Consider the following 13,958-nt stretch of genomic DNA (forward strand, 5'->3'; position numbering starts at 1 on the left):
TATGTATTTTTTATGTTTATTCGAATTATATTTGAAATATATATAATCTATCTATGTTGCACCACTTGAGAGTTCAAAGCTTTCGTTCGACGAGGGTATTGCCGTAGATCGTTCGACGAGGGTATTGCCGTAGATCGGGAAGACGAGGGTATTGCCGTAGATCGGGAAGACGAGGGTATTGCCGTACAAACCCAGGCCATTGTCGCCGACAAGTTGGGGCCACGTGCGCTTTCGTTTCGTCCGGACTCCCCGAGCGCTCCCCGGGGGGCCGGGGATGGCGTGGGATCGCCGAATGAATTTAGGCCCAAATCCGGACGAAAACGAGGAACCGGGGGCGCGACTGGGCCGAATTACGCCGTCCGGATGAAAAAAACGCTCGCCGGGGGCCTGTTCGAGGGGACGAGTGGAGATGCTCTTAGTTAGATATGGTGCATGCAGGCTGAGTCCTCCGGATCAGCAGCGAATTAAGTTAGTGGTTAGTGCGTGGTGTTAGTGGCCGTTGTGGTCAAGTTGCTACCTTGTACTGCCTATTTAAAGGTGAACAAATGAATGAGAGAATGTGGCCTGCGGGCAGAGAAAAACCAATGTAGTTCCTGTGTCACACCAAGGAGAAAACTCTCGGCAAAGCCATTGCTCTCCTCCTTGGTGAGTGTGCGTGTGTGGGTTCTGGTGTGTGTTCATCAGAGAGTAGAGAGAGGTTGAAGATCAGGGAGCTGCAAGGTGCAGCTCCTACACTTGGTATCAGAGCCTCATGCGGCGAGGTCCGATCTCCATCATCGTCGAACTGCGTCACGAGCGAAGGAGAAAGGTGCTGCCCGGTAAGTTGCGTCACCGGCGGCAAGGAGGTGATGGCCAAGGTGCGGAGGCCATTGCCATGAAGAAATTCGTCGCTCATGTGCGAGTCATCGAGAAGATGCGTCATCGGCGACAACATGAAGGCGAGTCACCGGCGAGTTGCGGCACCGGTGGCGAACATGGAGGCAAGTCGCCGGCAAGGTGCGGCACCGGTGCAGAACAAGAAGGCGAGTCGCTGGCAAGCTGCGTCACTGGCGGCAAGTCTCTCGACGAGGCCAGCGGCGACGGCAGCAATCGGCGCGACATGATGGCATCGGCGGCCATCTCCGAGTTGCAGCGGCGATATCGACGTCCATTAGCTTCAAGAGAAGAATAAGCCAACAAGGTTAAGGGGGTGATTGTTGGAGCTAACCTTGTTGTTTAGTAGTTTATCATGTTTAAGTTTTGTTCATACATATGTTTGGTCGAATTAGTTTGGTAGGCTGCGGCATGTACACACAACAGATGTGGTCTTGTAGGTACATGCAAGCTGAAAGCTCTTTGTTTAATTAGATGTGAGGATAAGTAGATAAGATGAGTATGCCACAGCGTGAGACTAGCTCTAGCAGCGTCCAGGTTAGTTAGATATGGTGCATGCAGGCTGAGTCCTCCGGATCAGCAGCGAATTAAGTTAGTGGTTAGTGCGTGGTGTTAGTGGCCGTTGTGGTCAAGTTGCTACCTTGTACTGCCTATTTAAAGGTGAACAAATGAATGAGAGAATGTGGCCTGCGGGCAGAGAAAAACCAATGTAGTTTCTGTGTCACACCAAGGAGAAAACTCTCGGCAAAGCCATTGCTCTCCTCCTTGGTGAGTGTGCGTGTGTGGGTTCTGGTGTGTGTTCATCAGAGAGTAGAGAGAGGTTGAAGATCAGGGAGCTGCAAGGTGCAGCTCCTACAGGACAGGCGCTAATCTCGAGAGCACATGAACGGACCAGAAAACGAGCTCAGTTGTGCCCGGGAGCCAAATCGCCCTGTCCGCATATGTGCTGCTTATTTAAGGCATTGTACTTTGTTTGATTGGTTAAGGAGAAAGTGAGAAAATGTAGCAATTGTGGCTGCCAAGGAAGTCTCACGGCAAAGCTGTCTTCTTCATCCTTGGCATAGGCGTGTGTGTAGAGTTCCTCAGAGTGTATGTGTCCGTGAGAGAGTGTTGAGAGATAGATGAAGATAGGTGCAGCCGAGGTGCTGCACCAACATAAGTTTAATCTTTATATTTTCCTTGTAAGCCTTCGTTAAATAATTTTAATGAAAAAAACTGTGTGCATCATTCTCATGCAGATGCTTCAGGTATAACCTTTTTTTTTTTTGAAAAGAGGGCAAAAGCTTTGCCCTATTCCATTAATTAAGAAGGAGAAGTTTTACAGAAAAGATGATTACAACCCAAACCCCCAGAAGAACAAGGACTACTCTCGCGGCATTAAGCTACCCATACATTTGTCACCCGCGAGGATCCAAAGCTTCGCCTCGCCCTTGATCTTGTGGAGGATGACCGACGGTGGAGCATGTTTGTTGTTGAAACCCGGCCATTTCTTTCATTCCAAATCTCCCAAGAGACGAGGAGGGCAAGAGAGGCTAAGTCTTTACGCTTGGATATCAACGCCCACCATGAATGGAGAGTAGTAGCAGGCCAAGGAAGGAGGTTGAGTTGTTGCAAGCCAAGCCAATCCTTGAGAAGCCCCCAAAGGCGGATGGTGAAGCGGCAATTGACAAGTAGATGGTTGACGGTCTCGAAGGCCCGGTGGCAAAGCTTGCAATGCCGCCCATTTGGCCACCCTCGCTTCTCCAAACGATCATTAGTCCAAAGCCTATTTTAAAGAGCAAGCCACATGAAGAACTTTATCTTAGGCGGAGCCCAAAACTTCCACACCGAAGAAGCGATCGGGGCAAGAATAGCCCCAAAGAAATGCGCCTTATAGGCGGAGCTTGAAGAGTAGGTGCCGTATTCGGTGAGGTTCCAAGTGATCTCATCCTCAAGGTCGTCTCTTACGGTGGCCTCCGTAAGCATGGTCCAAAGAGAAATGTATTGGCGGATACGTTCAGGTATAACCTCAACTTTGAAGAAAAAAAAAACGGTTTAAGCTGTAACGTATATGAGCTACTGATGGGAATGTGAATATGCCTGACAGGCTGGGTATTTAAACTGTAACATATGTGAGCTACTGATGGGAATGTGAATATGCCTGACAGGCTGGGTGCATATACCAGAGGTACTTCGTTCCGAATCGATCCAGCCTATCTGAATACCTGCGTATTTGGTAATGCAGCAACTTTGCGAATAACCTCTCCAGATTTCCTCATGTATTAGAGCATGCCACTACCTGGCTGCTCTGTCATCTAAAGCGCAGAGTTTAACTGCAGCTGAACAAGTCCAGACCTCAGGCTGTACATTGCTCGGCAATTAGACAATGACGCATCAGGTATGTCTCGAATTCACTAATAAATAAGTAAACACTCCAATCAAGAATGGCAATGTTCTCTGCAAATTAAGAACTGGCAATAACAAATACGTTTGGGCAAAGTATTGGGACTTGGGACAGACAATTCACATGCGGGCAATATATACCTATGGGAAGTTAGTACTGATGTCAAATATATATGAGAAAGTTCGTACTATGGTATGTCTGACAGTTTGAGTGCATAAGAGCATCTCCAGCCGCGTCCCCCAAAGCGTCATCCAGAGGGATTTGGGGCGCGCCGGACAAAAAATGCGTTCCAGCCGCGTCCCCCAAAGCCCATTTTTGTCCGGCGCGCCCCGATACGGTGTCCGGCGACCCGAGCCCGTCCCCGTCCCACAGGGGACGCACCGGGGACGCCGGACACACCGAAAAGCGAGGCGGGGAGTGGCGGGGCCGACCCGTCAGCGGCACAATTAATTTTAACCTAATCATCGCCTACCTCGCGACGGAGCGCAGCGACGGTGCAGTTCCCGCAGAGGGCGCAGCGACGTGTCCCGTCGCGCCTAGCTCTGCGTGCCGGCGTTAATGAGCGCCACCGCTCATCCGCCTCCCTCCGGCCTATAAAAAGGGGCGCCTCTCATCGTCCCTCTCACACACAAACCCTAGCGCCTCTCTCCCAAACCCTAGTCGCCACCATCTCTCAACAAAACTCGACGCTATGTCTGGTAGAGGCGGAGGCCGACCTCGCGGCCGCGGCCGTGGTCGTGGTCGTGGTCGTGGCCGCGGCATAGCTGAACGCTTGCCGTCGCCTTCATCGTCGGAGATGGACGTGGAGCCGGACGTGCTGTTCGAGTTCGTCCTCGTCCTCAAGGGCGACCCGCGCGGCATCCAGAGGCTGCCGGAATCCTTCGCCGAGTACGTCGGCGGCGTACGCCCGCGCAAGATGCATCTGCGGGAGGCTTCGTGCGGCTACTACCGGTGGATCGTCGACGCGATCTACGACGCGCGCGGCAAGATGTACCTCAACATCGGCTGGGAGAAGTTCGCGCGCCACCACAGCCTCGAAGCCGGCTTCATCCTCCTGTTCTCCTACTTCGGCAACAGGGACATGAGCGTCAAGGTCTTCGACGAGAGGCGCTGCCGCCGGGACTACCACGCCGACAGGGACTCCCACGGCGACAGCACCGACGAGGAGGACGACTGAGTGTTGTTTCTTCGCAGCGAATACGTGCACGGAGGTTTCTGCCTGTTCGCCTCATCGGTAGAACCAACAAGGGCACCATCCTCCCGCTGGATTTTCCAGTTTAGGTGACTGGGTGTGCCCTCGAGTGTTCTTTCTTAGCAGCGAACACAGGAAACCTCCGATGCACGGCCTAGTTAGGTTTAGTTTATTTGCAATATTTTATATTTGTGTCCACCACGGTTTCAACTATGTATTAGTTTGTGGAAACCACGTACCCAATTATGTATTAGTTTGTGGAAATTGAAATAAAAATGCCAAAAAAAGTATTTTAAATGTTTGGGGAGGCGTTTGGGGGACGCGGCTGGGTAGCGACATCCCCCAAAGGCGGCACGAACAAAACACGTCCCCCAAACGCTAAATGCGGCGCGGTTTGGGGGACGCTTTGGGGGACGCGACTAGAGATGCTCTAACAGGAAACGCCGCAATCAGCTCACCAGATTTCCTCCTCTATTTTACAAAATGTCACGCGCTGGCTGCCTTCTGTCATCTCGAGCAAAGTTTAACTGCACCTGAACACGTCCAAAGCTCATTATTTTCAGTGAGACAATAACACGTCGTACATATTTCCTCAGCAAGTCAGTCAATTAAGCAGCAGGTATTTAGCCCATTCGAAAGTATTTGGAATCGATAGACAATTCACACGAAGCCGATATATATACAATTAACATCTTGTGAGTTGCAGTAAGAAAATATACAACTAACAACAGCTTCAATTCAAATAAAAAAGCAGCTTCAATTGGGGAGGAAACAGATGATTAATAACGTCAATATACAAATTACAACAAAGGGCGTTTGGTCTAGTGGTATGATTCTCGCTTTGGGTGCGAGAGGTCGCGAGTTCGATTCTCGCAACGCCCCAAATTTCAATTATTTTTTGTTTCCAATTGGTTGGTGATACGTTGTTGATTCTAGAGTTGTCTAAGCAGTTCCTTGCAGTGATGCAGTCCCCTACTTTATGCATCCTCCCATAGAAAATCTTGAAAAGTAAACCAAGTCTTGAAGGATAATGCTTGGGTGGGAAAGATTACTATGCCCTATTTATACCGTTCTAGCTTATAGCTGGGATTTCCAGAAAGATAAGCTCCCTCAGGGAAACTAAACAGAGGTAGAAGATATGTAAATCGTACCTAAAAGGGGAAATGCACTATTGTTATGCGGTTAGCTGATCAAGGGAATATTCCTAGAGGAAGAACAATCATAAAATAAGGAGATAGTTGGATGACAACTTCACAATGGACCACCTTCACAAATTGATTGATCTTTGGGTCAAGGTTCATGATGTTCACCTTGTTGAGGATGTGGATGATGACATCTCTTGAAACCTCACGGGAAATAGCCAATATTTCACGAAGTCGGCCTACGAGTTGCAATTCATTGACTCCATCTCCTCCTTTTTGCACAAAGCGGTTTCGAAGGCTTGGGCTCCCCCCAAGGCGAATTTTTCGTTGGGCTTCTCACTCAAAACCGCATATGGACGGCCGACCGGCTACAAAAATGTGGGTGGCCAAATTGTGGCCTTTGCCCCCTATGCAAGCAAACCACGGAATCATTTGTCCACCTCTTCATCGAGTGTAGGTTCTCCATTCGTCTTTCGAGCTATCTTCAACAATGGTTGCACATCCCCGACATCCAACCAAGTCAATGGGGTGGTCTCTCATTTCAGCTTTGGTGGCGAAACATGACGAATGCACATATGCCAAACCGCAAAGCCATCGCCTCCTTCACTCTTCTCGTCACTTGGGAGATTTGGAACGAACGGAACGAAAGGGTTTCCAAAAGCAAACATACGCTGCCTTTAGTTCTCGTAGAAAAAATAAAAAGGGAAGCCCACTTATGGGTGATCGCGGGTGCGAAAAAGTTGGGTGATATCATGCCGGGAGAGTAATCCCGTTTTGTTTTTTGTATTTAGTCCGGACTATCTTGGTACAATACTTCTCCTTAATTAATAGATTTGGGCAAAGTTTTTGCCCCCGTTTCAAAGAAAAAATGCGAGCTATGTCCAGATTGAGAATAAACTAGCAGAAAAGTGAGGTCAAACCATTTTGATTGGGTCTTCACCTCTCAAATATTTAGGTGTGCCAATCTCATAGAGGAAACTGCTAGCCAACAGGTGTCTACGGATGGGAGGACGGTGCTTGAGACTTTGAGTAATGTCCTGACTTATGTCATGGGGCTTTACTTGCTTTCCCGATGGTAACCATTGCAAATTGGGCATGTCGCGAGCTAAGTTTCATTGGGAAGGTGCAGGGAACGACATTTCACATAGGCGCAATATATACTTATGGGAAGTTAGTTAGTGTGTTAAATATATATGAGAAAGTCCGTACTATTTCTGAGTGAGTACTGGCAATGCACCAACGCTGCAAATAAGCTCACCAGATTTCCTCCTCTATTACAAAATGTCACTAGCTGGCTGCCTTCTGTCATCTCAAGAACACTTTAACTGCAGCTGAACAAGTCCAATGCTCACGATTTTCAGTGTGACAATAACACGTATATATTTCCTCAGAATTTTAGCAAGTAGATAACTCACACAAGGCCAATATATACAGTTAACATGTTCCAAGTTGCAGCAAGAAAATATACAATTAATAACAGCTTGAATTGCCAAATACGATCAATTGCCAGAACAAATCTGTCAAAACTACGATCACTTCTGCTGTCAAATAATAAAATTTCATTTCTGGTAATCCAACAGAACTAGCATAACTGCTCCCCAATTTCACTTAGAACCCTGAGATTTTACAATGCAGCTAGTTCTGCATTTGTACATCATAGCTATGGATATCAGAATAAGCAATGAGGCATTGAACTGACAAAATACATACATGTTAGCATCTAGAAAACTAAACTGGAATAATTAATACGTAGGGTTCAAGTCCTAATGGAAGGAACTAGATTGATCATCATTCTCCTTGTCCAAGCTTCTTCTAGTGGCACGACCTTTCAGAGCCAAACTGTTCAACCTTTTTGAAGTAACTGAAACTTCTGAACCCGCAGTGCTCTGAACATCTATTGAAGAGAATGCCCCCCGGCTGTAGTTATGTGTATCACATGATCCTTGTCTTTGGAGCGGTGGTTTATGGGAGCCAGATCCGCTCAGCCTTGCCTTAGCTGATTTGGTCAAGCCCATATAGCTCGGCGCACCGCCCTGCCCACAGTCTGATCTTCTTTCTGATGATGCGAAGTTGTTGCCGGACATTGGAGTAACTGAAGATGTTGATGGAGCGCTCTCGTCACCCACTGCGATTACGGAAGGAGGCTTTGCTGACACCCTAGTCGTGACATTGTTCCTTTTGATCTTGACTGAGCTTGCTTCAGAAAGTTTTGAGCTGACCTCGTTCATTTCGTCGATACTCTCTGAGCACCTGGAAGTGGTCTGTTCACTATGTGATTGCTCCAGAAGGCGACTCTCCCAGGGTTTCGTTGCCATCCACCCGTCCAAATAGCTCAACTGGTTGTTCCTATTAACCCCATGATTCCTGAGAGATACAGCGGGAGAGCTAGGCCTTCCGCTGTGGCTTGAGCTCCGCTGCTAAAGCAAACATGACAGCATGTCAAACAGAGTCGAGGAAATTATCTAGTATATGCCCAGATTATTCCAGCAGGATGTACCTGATGAGAGAGAGCGTAAGCGATGGCCCTTTCTCTCTTGATTGCACCCTCACGCCTCATGTATAGCTTCGATCTTACATCGTCCACAGTTCCTTGACTATCGCACCACCCTGTCTGCAATGTGAAGAATGTCATCCAAACAGGTGAGGCATCAGCATGATGATGAAACATTAACTTGTCTTATTTTACAGCAGCAGACTGTGTTTCTTATATGTTAAAAAAGCTGAAGACTAGATGTAAATTAGTTGTATGACTAGGAAAATTCTTGAAAGAATACAATTGGACAAGCCTGACTTAGCAAGAACAAGTTGCAGAAATGCATTACTGGTAGCACTTCCAAGGAAGACATACCAAAAACTGTCACTGCCCACTATGATTACTCATTCAGACAAGAAAATCATGGGCAAATGATACATAATGTCAAATCATTGGTATCAACGGAGCCAAATGCCTATATGACAGGACAATCATATCTAGCTTTCATCATGAATGAGGAGAGTAATCCTAGCGCAGCAAGTCTCTATCTAGTAAAAGTAGCGCACCACATTCGTTTATAGAAAACAAACAATAACATGACATCAACAGATCTTCTGGGGTATCGTACCTAGTTTTACTGATGCGAATCTCAACCAAGTGCACTCAAAGTGTAAAAATTCTTGACTTGTACAAGCAGTTTAACATAATGATGCGCTTAGCACTATCATGCAGAAATAGCAAACGGACCCAGCCATCACCATGAACAACAAAGCGCAACGGAAGAGAGTAGCAGTAGTGTATACCTCTGCCTCCTTGACGGGATCCGCGTGGCTGGCGCGTTCGTCGAGCGCGTCGCCCTGGGAGGAGTCGGCGGAGAGGCGCGTGCGCCTGTCCCTGGCCCGCGCCTGCACCCTGACGAGCGCCTGCATGCACTTGACGGTGACTGCGAGCTGCTTGCGCACGCGGCGGCCGCGCACGAGCGCCTGCAGCCGCACGATGCCCCGCAGCGCCCTCAGCGCCCTCCTGGCCTGCGCGCAGAGAGATCCAGCAAGGGGGTTTTGAGGAAGCGAACTCTGAAGAAGCTGGAATTTTGACGGAGGGAGGGACGGCGGCGTACCAGGAAGCCGCGGAAGGCTGTCTGGATTCGGAGCGCGGCCCACTCGTGCCTGATGACGCGGAAGTCCCTGGGCGTGGCGCGCACGACGGCCGCGACGGCGGAGCTGAGCGCGTCGGCTGCGGCGGCGGCCGTCGAGGAGGAGGTCTCGGAGACCTCGGAGGCCGCCGCCGACGCGGCGCCCCGCCCGCCGGAGGAGGTCCGCCAGAGCCGGCTCCACTTGCGGCCCTTGCCGTGCTTCTCCGCTGCGGTCGCCGGCTTGAGGCCCACCAGCGTCTTGATCCACTTCCCCGACGCCCCCATGGATGGATTCTTCCGCAACCGCGACGCCGACGAAACCCAAGGAAAATTGCCTCCCCGACGCGGCCTCTCTCGCGTTTTCTCTGGAACCGACTAGCGAGCACTACTCCCACGAACGAAGGAAGGAACGAGGCCAAACGGGCGGATTTTGACTTGTTGGGCGTCGTGCGTTCGGTTACGACTTTCGAGGCAGAGAGTGGGGATGATAGGGATTAGGGAGGAGCCGTTTGGGCGGAGTTTCAAATTTTGAAATGCAAGAGGAGCAAGAAGCCGGGAAAAAGCGAGCTGGGGGTAACGGTGGCCCACCGCGTGGGGCCCGCGCGTGCCGTTTTTGGTACGCTGGCTGGCGTTGTGGGGTCCGGCGACAAAGAGGCGCGGCATTTGCGGCGGGCGCCGTCACGCGGACGCTTTCTTTCTGCAGTCACACACACGTACAGTACATGGGGCTTGGCGAAAGAAGAAGGGCTCGGATTCCCGACGGGACGCTGCCGCGTGGGGCCAGATTGGTGCCTTGGCAGGAGATGCGTGGCGGGATCTACTGGGGACCGTTTGCCCGGCCCGTGAGTTGGACGAGCTCGTGGGCGTTGCTCGCTTGCGGTGACGACGAGCCGCGGCGCGCGTACGGTATGAACCACGGAATCGTGGGGCCCTGGAGCGGACGCACGCGTGTGTTACAGCTTTGTTCCTCATTTTCTTTTCTGCCGAGGACATCTCAGCGGGGCCGCGCGACGCATTTTAGCGTTCGGAAATGTTCGCGCGGGCGTTCGTTTGCGTCGGCTGAAATTGGTCGAAATCGACCGCGCGTCTGTTTGCGTCGGGGGTGGCTGCAGCGGCACAACGCATTTTTTTTGCCGAATCATTTTTGTTAACATGAAAACATAATTTACATAGTTTAACACATGAAAATAAAACCCTAAACGCCTGCGCCTACTGCTGCTCCTCGTCGCTGTCGAGCACGATGAGCTCCGGTGCCATCCACGTCCAGTTGGAAACCGGAGGAGCGTACGCCGGGCGCGCCGGCGTTGCTGGAGGTAGAGGCGCCCAGGGCTCTGGCTGTGGCGGCGGTGGAGGCACCCAGGGATGTGGCGGCGGTGGAGGCGCCCAGGGATGCAGCTGTGGAGGAGGAGCCTAGGGGTTGTACGGCGGCGGTCGTGGCGCGGTCAAGTCCTGTAGCGCCAGTCGAAGCGCTTCATCCTCCGACAGGCCCGACGATATGACACCGGTGGCGTAGCGGGGCAGCAGCGGCTGCACAGGTGGCTCGTTCTCGGAGACGATGACGCGAGTTTCGCCATCTCGTCGTCTGTCATGTTCACGGGGAAGTCAAATTTGCGGTCCTCCGCCATGGCTTGCTGCCATTCGTGGAAGACGGTCGCGACGTAGTCAACGTTGTCATCCTTGACATCCTCGTTATGGTACGCGAGCGTCTCAATGTAGTCGTCGTCGTTGTCGTGGCCGTCGTCTTCGTTGTACTGCGCGTGCGTCGGCGCCTGCTGTCTTCGTGGACGAGTCGGCGGTGGACGGTCGAAGGGAAAATCTCTGTCGCCCATGAAGCCCGTCCTCCTCCTCCTATCCGTCTCGGTCGACAGATAGGTACGCCAACTTTCAGAGTCGATGGCGTACGCCAGATCGGCGCGGAGGTCCGACGGCAAGTGCCGCCTCCTTCGCCGGATCTCCGCGGTCCGATCAGGCTCGCGCGCAGGGACGGGAGGTATGGGCACCCGGCGGAAACTGAGCCGCCAGGCAGTTGCACGCCTGACCAGGCCTCGCACGGCATCCATTTCCCGTGCATCAGCCTCCCCAGCGTGACGGGCAGTGGCACCCTCTGCGTCCCAACTTTGCTGCCGCTGCCGGAGGGCTCGAAGTCGTTCTTCCTCCCCATGGCGCTGCGGCGGTGGTGGTGCGAGTGGAGGTGTGTGATACGTCTCAAACGTATTGATACGCGTACAGCACGCGTCCGTTGGGAACCCCAAGAGGAAGGTGTGATGCGTACAGCGGCAAGTTTTCCCTCAGTACGAAACCAAGATTTATCGAACCAGTAGGAGCCAAGAAGCACGTTGAAGGTTGATGGCGGCGAGATGTAGTGCGGCGCAACACCAGCGATTCCGGCGCCAACGTGGAACCTGCACAACACAAACCAAGTACTTTGCCCCAACGAAACAGCGAGGTTGTCAATCTCACCGGCTTGCTGTAACAAAGGATTAGATGTATAGTGTGGATGATGATTGTTTGCAAAGAACAGTAGAACAAGTATTGCAGTAGATTGTATTTCAGTATAGAGATTGGACCGGGGTCCACAGTTCACTAGAGGTGTCTCTCCCATAAGATAAACAGCATGTTGGGTGAACAAATTACAGTTGGGCAATTGACAAATAGAGAGGGCATGACCATGCACATACATATTATGATGAGTATAGTGAGATTTAATTGGGCATTACGATAAAGTACATAGACCGCTATCCAGCATGCATCTATGCCTAAAAAGTCCACCTTCTGGTTATCATCCGAACCCCCTTCCAGTATTAAGTTGCTAACAACAGACAATTGCATTAAGTATTGCGCGTAATGTAATCAATAACTACATCCTCGGACATAGCATCAATGTTTTATCCCTAGTGGCAACAGCACATCCATAACCTTAGGGGTTCTTGTCACTCCCCCAGATTCACGGAGACATGAACCCACTATCGAGCATAAATACTCCCTCTTGGAGTTACAAGCATCAACTTGGCCAGAGCATCTACTAGTAATGGAGAGCATGCAAGATCATAAATAACACATAGATATAAATTGATAATCAACATAACATGGTATTCCCTATTCATCGGATCCCAACAAACACAACATATAGCATTACAGATAGATGATCTTGATCATGTTCGGCAGCGCACAAGATCCGACAATGAAGCATAATGAGGAGAAGACAACCATCTAGCTACTGCTATGGACCCATAGTCCAGGGGTAGACTACTCACACATCACTCCGGAGGCGACCATGGCGGTGAAGAGTCCTCCGGGAGATGATTCCCCTCTCCGGCAGGGTGCCGGAGGCGATCTCCTGAATCCCCCGAGATGGGATTGGCGGCGGCGGCGTCTCTGGAAGGTTTTCCGTATCGTGGCTCGCGGTACTGGGGGTTTCGCGATGAAGGCTATTTGTAGGCGGAAGGGCAGGTCAAGGGGCGTCACGAGGGGCCCAGGAGACAGGTCGGCGCGGCCAAGGGTGGGGCCGCGCCGCCCTACCTCCTGGCCACCTCGTGGCCCCACTTCATTGACTCTCCGGTCTTCTGGAAGCTTCGTGTGAAAATAGGCCCCTGGGCGTTGATTTCGTCCAATTCCGAGAATATTTCCTTACTAGGATTTCTGAAACCAAAAACAGCAGAAAACAAAGAATCGGCTCTTCGGCATCTTGTTAATAGGTTAGTTCCAGAAAATGCATAAATATGACATAAAGTATGCATAAAACATGTAGATATCATCAATAATGTGGCATGGAACATAAGAAATTATCGATACGTCGGAGACGTATCAGCATCCCCAAGCTTAGTTTCTCGTCGTGAAGGTGTAAACGATAACAAAGATAATTTCTGGAGTGACATGCCATCATAACCTTGATCATACTATTGTAAGCATATGTAATGAATGCAGCGATCAAAACAATGTATATGACATGAGTAAACAAATGAATCATATAGCAAAGACTTTTCATGAATAGTACTTCAAGACAAGCATCAATAAGTCTTGCATAAGAGTTAACTCATAAAGCAATAATTCAAAGTAGAGGTATTGAAGCAACACAAAGGAAGATTAAGTTTCAGCGGTTGCTTTCAACTTATAACATGTATATCTCATGGATATTGTCAATGTAAAGTAATATAACAAGTGCAATATGCAAGTATGTAGGAATCAATGCACAGTTCACACAAGTGTTTGCTTCTTGAGGTGGAGAGAGATAGGTGAACTGACTCAACATAAAAGTAAAGGGATTTCTATTTTCGTGCCCTCGGGTCCTTAGTTGTACTCAGTTTTCCCCAGCCCCTTAGTTTTTCCTCAGTTTTACCCTAGCCTTTGTCTGAAGACCCGCAGAAGGAGCTCAGACGGAAGGAATCCGTTTATTTGGACGTTCTGTGCTGACGTGTTGCGCCGCGTCGTCTGTGGGGCCGCGTCGTGTGGGGCCACGTCGCGTGGGGCTGGTAGAAAGGGACCGCGTGGGACAGGACGAGAAGCGTTTGGTTGCACGTGAGCAGGAGCTGGGTTTTGTCTCTCTCGGCCCAAATTGGCATTTTTAAGAGCACCTTTTCCCCTCTTTCTCTCTCTGTCTTTTTCACAAAATTAGTATCAAATCTAGAGAAGCTTCTATTTCTGTCTTTCTTCAATATGGCAGCAAATCTAGTAGCAAATCTCTGGGGTTATTTATGCCTTTTGGCCCTCGTTTTTTGCCCAATATGGCAGCAAATCTAGTAGCAAATCTAGAAGCTAGTATATGA

The 13,958-nt window shown here is 50.2% G+C and overlaps 1 protein-coding gene and 1 non-coding gene across 3 annotated transcripts; one reads left to right on the plus strand and one right to left on the minus strand.

The window, feature by feature from the left end:
* The first annotated feature begins 5,258 nt into the window (after nucleotides 1-5,258).
* On the plus strand, nucleotides 5,259-5,330 carry TRNAP-UGG (transfer RNA proline (anticodon UGG)). The gene has a single exon. It is a non-coding gene; the product is annotated as a tRNA-Pro (tRNA).
* A 1,778-nt stretch (nucleotides 5,331-7,108) lies between these two features.
* On the minus strand, nucleotides 7,109-9,699 carry LOC127343553 (protein IQ-DOMAIN 6-like). 2 transcript variants are annotated; one of them, XM_051369682.1, is made up of 4 exons: nucleotides 9,181-9,699; nucleotides 8,867-9,091; nucleotides 8,088-8,201; nucleotides 7,109-8,004 (listed from the first exon to the last, which is right to left on the minus strand). In XM_051369682.1, exons 1-4 carry the CDS (start codon nucleotides 9,478-9,480, stop codon nucleotides 7,354-7,356), a joined length of 1,290 nt encoding a protein of 429 aa, XP_051225642.1. In that variant the 5' UTR covers nucleotides 9,481-9,699; the 3' UTR covers nucleotides 7,109-7,353. The 2 variants fall into 2 exon arrangements, with proteins under 2 accessions (XP_051225642.1, XP_051225641.1); XM_051369681.1 differs by having other exon boundaries at nucleotides 7,109-8,007.
* Between the last annotated feature and the right edge of the window lie 4,259 nt (nucleotides 9,700-13,958).

The sequence above is a fragment of the Lolium perenne genome, chromosome 3, assembly GCF_019359855.2.
Source record: "Lolium perenne isolate Kyuss_39 chromosome 3, Kyuss_2.0, whole genome shotgun sequence".
Taxonomy (NCBI): domain Eukaryota; kingdom Viridiplantae; phylum Streptophyta; class Magnoliopsida; order Poales; family Poaceae; genus Lolium; species Lolium perenne.

What these genes read in the sequence shown, in the direction of transcription:
- LOC127343553 (XM_051369681.1), bottom strand. Translation starts at nt 9,480, where the DNA reads ATGGGGGCGTCGGGGAAGTGGATCAAGACGCTGGTGGGCCTCAAGCCG. An exon ending in CAGCCTTCCGCGGCTTCCTG is followed by an intron (nt 9,092 to 9,180) that starts GTACGCCGCCGT and finishes CTCTGCGCGCAG; the next exon opens with GCCAGGAGGGCGCTGAGGGC. An exon ending in ATCCCGTCAAGGAGGCAGAG is followed by an intron (nt 8,202 to 8,866) that starts GTATACACTACT and finishes TTCACATTGCAG; the next exon opens with ACAGGGTGGTGCGATAGTCA.